We start from the raw sequence: 7644 nt of genomic DNA, 5'->3' as shown, positions 1-7644 counted from the left end.
ATTATAATTAAGGTGAAATACTCATAACCTAAACAAGTCCCTTTACTTCCCACACAATCAACAAAAAGATACAAACCCTAGTTTCCCTCCTTCCAATCCCAATCCCAATAAGTTCAAAGCCATACCCTCCATGATTGTTCTACATTTCTAGAGGCTATCATCAGCAAATGCATCACTCCTTTCAAAATTCTATCATTCTCCATATTGCTTGAGGTTAATAGTTAACAAGCATCAGCATATCACTCAACTTCGTTATCGGAAACTCCATAAATTTGGAATCAACTAAATCATGTATGTCTTGTAAATTCAAACATTAGATAAAATCATCCCAACATTTGCTGGGCAAGGCTTAACTAATTTACATTCTATCTCAGCGGCGGAAAAAAAAAAAGTTCTGGCATTTGCCATAACCGTCATAACACAATGAAAAGCAGTTCCTATTTAAATAGCTTAAACACTTGAATTCAGACATAAACAACCTCAAAGCGTCAGCTGAAATCTTGAAGCCGCGAAACTCCTCAAACTCCAAGCTAAAACAACTTCTTAATCTGCAAACACCTGAAACCCTTACTTATCTGTATACTTCTTTTCCCTTTACAAATATGTGATGTGTTGGATAACTCCTTGTGACCGCAACATTACTCTTCAGAAACCTCTTACACTGACAGCTTTTTCCGATATGCCAACATCTGAAATCAACATAAACAAAGTGACTTTGTTGAAAATTAGACAACCATTCAGTCTAGTTACCAAAGATATAGAAGCCTTACCAAGTGGCCTTGAGTGAAATTGCTTGAAGCTTTAAGTCCAGCAAGAGTTTCTTCAGAATTCAACACTTGCAACTCATCTTTGCATGCCTCAAATGCAGTCGAACTTAAAGAGCTGCCTTTTGCTCCCAAAATTTCAACTTTATCAGATGGCAACGAGGTCTGAAGAGAAATAAACTGCAAGAATATACAAATAATAATGTTTCAAAAACAAGTTTACGGAGGGAGAGTAAGAAATGTCCCTTTTTTGGGTGGTGAATAAAAGCTAAAATTTGGATCAGATGATTTACTTCGCATATTTGCCCCACAGATAAGGCTGGCCTGCCACACAAGTAGGAATGCTCAAGAAGAAGTTCTTTCTGCTCGTCGAGAGAAACAAGCACTACTTGAATATCCAACTGGAACAACAAGAACTTATTTCAGCACCCTTACCAAAGGATTTATTATAATCAAAGCCATTGATACAAAGTTATTTTACCTACTCCAGCAGTGTATATATAGTATAAATTACCTCTACAGTAAATTGAGCATGCATCTTATAGCACATTAGCATAATCAACAGTTCTCTTTGTTCTCATAAGCTACACTAATATTATATCTTATTATATGAAGTAAAATTTTGATAAAGATTGGTTCTCATATATAAAAAGCTCTTCTCTTGCAGACATGCAACCAAATTACCTCACTTTCATTCTGCTCCCATGTCCGAAAATAATCAGTCAACTTCACAAAACGACCACGAGAGTGCTTGACATTGCCGCCATTGCCGCTCCCATATCTAGTACTGCTCCGTAAGCCACCTTTACCCCAGGCAAGAATTTCTGAGGTTCCAACAAATGCTGCTGGTGAAACCCCAGCATCCCTGTGGACCACCTCCTGTTCATTTTCATCACCACCTCCATCTCCGCTAGCGGTTGCTGGCGATGGCTGACCTCTCCACCGCTTTGATCTTTTAGATTTAGGCTCTGTGCAACGTTCATCTGCAGAAGATGAATCTTTACCGCCATCATGACCATTGGCATCATCATCATCGTCAGACCTATAGTTTCTTCTTTTTCGATGATTACTCTGTGATCTTTTCCTTTTCCGGCCAAGTGCTTCTGTCTGTCGGCGGAAAGTTTGTGCAATTGCAGCTTGGATCTGTTTGAGTATTTAGAGTTTCAATAATTTAATGCCAACAAAGAAAGAAAAAACACCAAACATAGACCTTTTCTTTCAAAGACTAGCCTCATCCAATGAATTCCAAGAAGGATTGATGGCAGAGCTAACAATAAACGTAAATGTGCAAGACAAACACATGTATGTATGAAAGCACGAAAGCCAAATCCCTAGAAGAATAAGTTTTCACCTGCTTGTTTCGCACTCTTTCATCTTCCTGAAAAGCTAGCTCCTGTCACCAAGTAATTATCAGGTTTGCCAATAAGAAAAGCATGGAGAAATCACAGTTGATTAAAGAGAGTGCACAATATAAGTTATAACAATTTCAGGATAATTGATCAACATATAGTTACTAGAGAGGCATACCTCTTCTTCATATCGATCAATATCAGGATATAATGCAGCAATCAGTGCATCATAATTTGGATCATCTCTTAAGGACCGCCGACTAGCACAGTGCTTGCGGCAAGCAGGGCATTCATTGTTCCTGCTTAACATTGTTCAAGGAAAAATGGTTTACATCTACCATGCAGAGTATCCATTTTTAAAAAATAATAATAATAATAATAATAATCAAACAAAGTGCATGTTTGTTATTATTGCCAATATTGAGTTATTTAAGTCTGGTAAAAATAAAAACAGGTTTTTTTTTAAAAAAAAAAAAAAATTAAAAACACTTCGTAAGTTATCATTTTTGTTGTCAATTTACAAAATAAACATGACCAGTATCAGTATGACTAGTGAATTCAAAAGCAGAAAACAAGTAGTGATACCGAAATAGCCCTAATTATAAGACAGAAGCACTGTCAAATCCTACCAGTGACATTATTAAAAGAAATTCCCATAAAGGAGACTATGTTGTGCACAGCATTATACCCATACAATAAAACAGAGGCTAATGGGCCCTTTATATAAAAACACAAAGACCATAAGAATTGTGAATAGTTTATGAGTTTAGTCCATAGAGACAGCCAAATTATGATGCATATTTTGGTTCATAGGAATGTACAACGCTAATCCTTAAAAACAAAAAGGCACTAGCATATTTGAATATACACACCCCATCCGCATTGATTTGTCAATGCATTCTCTGCAGAAGCGATGCAGACATTCCATAACTGTTCTTGTCTTACGGATGATCCCTAGCACATAAAACAGAAAAATATAAGTATTAAGGTACCAACCAGAGAAACTTGAGTTTGAAATTATAAGTGAAAAACAAGAAAAGCATTAGCGGAATGTCAGAGAATTTAATCTTGTAAGATATCTCAACTGCTTGAGGTTGTTGCTTAAAGAATAAAAACAGGAACAGCCTAGAACAAGTGATAAAGCTAAAGATACCAGATTGATGCATAAGATGAGAAATAAAAATGCCATGCTTATTTCATCAAAGTCATCAGGTACTAGTTCTTAGCGCACATAAGGGGGAAAAATCACATTTTGGAGCATAAACTTATAGGAAAACAATTAGCTTTACCTGTTAGGTGATTCCATAAACTGACATGATCACATAGGATAGGAGGAAGAAAAAAATTCAGAGAGCCAGATAGGCATTATGTTGATTAGACTGAAAGTAGAGATAGCCTACACAGTATATGTTTAATGTATACTTTATACACATCTAAGGGTTTTTTTTCCCTCTTCCTGAAAGAACATACATATAAATTTACACATTGTTGCCGATTTAAACATTCGCTCCACATGTCAGAACCGTGACATACAAAACATCATCAAAACTAATCAATTCTGGGGCGTTCTTATTCCAACCAATTCACAATTAGACAATATATTGCAACTTCTGAACAAATTAAAACTATTACTGGTATGTAAAAGGGAAGTCAGGTTCACAAAGCTATATCGTGAATCAGCTCAAATTGCTCAATAATTTCCCCTTCTCATACACTTTGATGGTAACAAGTTCATGCAACATAACTACTATCTAGTTCAATTAGTGCCTCCAAATGAGGGCCAATAATCTCTCTAATAAATAATTTCCATTTTCTCTGACCATTACTGCCTTTTACAACAACAAAAATACAGGCCAGTATGGATCTTTCCATTAATGGGGTCTCAGGAGGTCCAATTTATGCAGCCATATTCCTAACCAGTAGAGAGTAGAGACCGATAATAATGGTTATTCCCTTAACTGTACAAGTTTAAAATTTTACAAAAAAATAAAAATAAAAAATAATGCCAGCCAAAACTCACACTCAAACAACCCATATCAATTAGTGAAAGTATCTCCAATTTAAACTTTGAAATCAAAGTAACACAGTACAATATCCTATTGTCACAAACCAGATATGTAACAGGCCAATTTACATCTATACTGATAGACAAAAAGCGATTATTAATTGTCACTCATATGATCAGAATTTGCGATCATCTAGAGAGCATGTCTAACATACACCTGGCTAATATCATGCCAAACTTAATATAAATTATTTTGGGAAAACAAAAAAAGTTAGGTCTCAGCTCTCAGTTGGCAAGGAATAAGCCTATTTTAGACAGAACAATTGCTACGACAGTTACCACCAGTACACCATAACTTGCAACAGACTGCAACTTACAGGTTTAAACTTTGAACTAAGGAAAAAAGAATTAAAGCTTGTAGCCTAGAGATCTGCAGGTGTTATACAATTTACCTAACACAATATGATACCCTCATCATGAAATGGCAAACCAGCATAACATGGGAAAATACAGAGTATAAATATTGCATGGAATATTTATTTTAACCATGATAAAAATATATACCGTTGCAATCAATCATTTAATTTCTCAACGTATATCACAAGACTGAACGGAAAATTCCAATAAAGTGATTCTATGACACAGTAAACAGGTAGGCAAGCAATTGCAATAAACCCATTTCCCAGCTTATTCTACAGCATTAAAGTGAGGATTCTCTTTAGTTACACTATCCTTTAGGCTATGAACAAAACAGCACCAAAATCATACTTGCACAACATTCACATACATAATTATGTACAAAATAATGCTAATATGATCTAAAATGACATTGGGCCATCAATAAATTACACTCCTATGTAACGGATTATGAATCTTACCAAGACATATTGGACATTGTACTTCCTTGCGAATATCTGACAGTTTAATTAAAATTAATCTGCTAAGACAATTAAAAAAAAAAAGGAGGGCATTACAATAAGCTCAGATAGTAACAAATAGAATTCAAAAGACTCAAAAAATTGGGTTCAAATGGGTCTTTATACATTAAGAGCCCTCAAAGGAATGAAAATAATGACAATAATTACATTCTAATCAGATAAAAACAGGAAGAAAATATAAGAGAGAATAATAATCATAAATGAGATGTGCACATAAACAGCTAGCTTATCATGCAATTAATATTGTTGCATTTTAAGTATTACTACCTCCGTAACTTTATAGTTTCAATATTTTGATTAGACATGTTTGCCAACACATCACTTAGAACATTAGCTACGCTCTTATTTTAAAAAAATTATAAAAAATAATGTATAAAATATATATTGAGATTGACTCCAAAACAGTTAAATAATGAAATTAACTATTATACAATAGTAGACAAAAGTGGTCAAAGTATAGTCCGGGAATAGTGTAAACAGTCAAACGGAACTAGTATTTGACTGTCCAAGAAGCACAATAAAGAGTAAAACTGCCCAGCAAGCTCAAAAATCTCCTTGTTTCTTAAAAAAAGTTGCAACCCAAGAATGTTAATTATGAGAAGATATAACCATGAAGGAGCTTTACCGCACCATGCAACTGCATTTTTTTCCTAATCAAGTATTATCAATTGAAAACTACAGCAAGATGGTTCCTCACCATAAACTAATAACCTCATACTTGTCCATCTATCAAGGATAATATAACAGCAAGAATGGGGATGAATAAAGAATGTTGGTTCTCATAGAACTCGAAAAAAATGAGACAAAGCTTTCAGCAAGATATAAGCAACAAACACTTTCTACGAAAGAGAAGAAACAAACACACTCCATTAAAAAAACAAACGGTAGCACTAAAACTTGAGAAGAAAATGTGGAATGTTAAGGCATAAACACAAGTACACAACAATAACGACTTCAAATGAGGTACAGACACTGCAAGTCCTATGGCCTATACTAAACAAGTAATGAATGTCCTTCTACGAGAAAACTCGAGAAAGAAAAGCATTATTCTTACAGCCCAGAATTTCAGAATAAATCATTGTATAGTCTACTGCATGCTTACAGCAAATTTCCAGCCAAAAAATAACGGAATCAAAACCAAAATTTTTCAATTAAGTGAAAAGTTAATTCATACATCAACAACAGGAACTACAGAACATCTTGCCATATCAAACATAGCTGTAAATAGAAATTATTCAGCAACAGAGCATAATATTAATCACAGAATAATCCAGCATCAACATAAATGAGAACCAATGTATCTAACATATCCTTGAGACTCATTTAGAAATAGATAGCCAAATAAATATAGCTTAGTCAGCAAAACTCTCGGGAAGTAATTCCGAAGACCTCGGATCAAATCCCGTCTACATCACCGCCGCCACCACCACCACCCCCGCCCTTCGTATCTCCCTCGACACCAAAGAAAAATCGAGACACGCTTAGAACGAGACACGTCTAACCAAACAACTCAGCCATTATAAAATGCATGAATGAATAACGCAATTTTACGAGCAGCCAACTAAAGAGGAAAATCGAGCACAATAGTAATCTCAAACACGGCAAAAACACTAATCCTACGAAAATCACTGTAATTCGAGACATTCACAACCTCAATCATGAGTGATGAAGATAGAAACTGCGATAACTTACCCTTCCTTATTGACGTTACCATTAGTGATAAACGACGGAGTTCGATCGGCGACTGAAAATCAAAAATCACATCAACACTTCACAAAAAATGAAACCGCTCATAGTAATACTCGTAATACTGGCAAAAAATTCCTCAATTGAATCAAAAAAACAACAAAAATGTGAGTGTAATAGAAACAAACTAACCTCCTCCGCCGCCATGTTTATCACCTTCATCATCCTCCGCATCATCATCATCATCATCATCTTCATCTTCTTCATCTCCATCTTGTTCCTCCTCATGTCGTGCTTCATCATCATCATCATTCGCAGCAACATCGCGTTGCTCATCAGGCTGGTTCTCCGGGACATCTCCGGCGGCGTTGTTGGGAGGATCCTCGTCGGAGTAGTTATCCTCCGCCGAACGTTTCTGCGCTGGCATTGTGCTGAGGAGAGAGAAAGTAGTTAAGGAAACTCCGATCCGCCGCCGCAAAAAGTGAACGGAATAGGGGTGAGGGTTTCGCCGGCGGCGGTGGTGGCGGCGAGGAGAGAGAAAATGGGAAAGAAAGAAAGGATAGGAGAAGGTGGTTGAGTATTGTTTGCTGCTTCTCTTCCTTGTGTCGTTGAAGAGGAGGAGTTTTATAGAAAAATATTCAGGATTTGCAGACCTGACTATTTTCCTTTTTTTTTTAATTATTTTACAATAATAATTTGGAGTACTTGTTTATTTTTAACGAAACTTCTTTTTTTTCAGAAGGGGTTGCAACGCAGCGTTTTAAGTTGACTGTAGAGTTGGCTGGGGTGGTTTATGAGTGAAACGGTGCGTTTTGGTGAATGGGTTATTATCTGAAGCCACGTGGTTTACAGGAGGGATGGCGTTTAATTACATGTGAATGAAAATAAGGACGTGTGTGTAT

At 35.9% G+C, this 7644-nt stretch overlaps 1 protein-coding gene across 2 annotated transcripts; it reads right to left on the bottom strand.

Moving 5' to 3' along the window:
* Nucleotides 1-237: 237 nt before the first annotated feature.
* On the bottom strand, nt 238-7369 carry LOC145577389 (putative E3 ubiquitin-protein ligase RING1b). Of its 2 annotated transcripts, none has more exons than XM_081634803.1 (10): nt 6935-7369; nt 6749-6800; nt 4997-5055; nt 2986-3067; nt 2292-2412; nt 2116-2142; nt 1449-1907; nt 1058-1165; nt 771-944; nt 238-689 (listed from the first exon to the last, which is right to left on the bottom strand). In XM_081634803.1, the coding sequence occupies exons 1-10, from the start codon at nt 7167-7169 to the stop codon at nt 657-659; spliced, it is 1350 nt and encodes a 449-aa protein (XP_081490929.1). In that variant the 5' UTR covers nt 7170-7369; the 3' UTR covers nt 238-656. The 2 variants fall into 2 exon arrangements, with proteins under 2 accessions (XP_081490929.1, XP_081490927.1); XM_081634801.1 differs by having other exon boundaries at nt 2116-2157; nt 6935-7368.
* Nucleotides 7370-7644: the final 275 nt, after the last annotated feature.

The sequence above is a fragment of the Chenopodium album genome, chromosome 14 (genome assembly GCF_948465745.1).
Source record: "Chenopodium album chromosome 14, dcCheAlbu1.1, whole genome shotgun sequence".
In the NCBI taxonomy this organism is placed as follows: domain Eukaryota; kingdom Viridiplantae; phylum Streptophyta; class Magnoliopsida; order Caryophyllales; family Amaranthaceae; genus Chenopodium; species Chenopodium album.
Note: the sequence above shows the minus strand (reverse complement) of the source record. Positions and strands in the feature narration are given on the sequence as shown.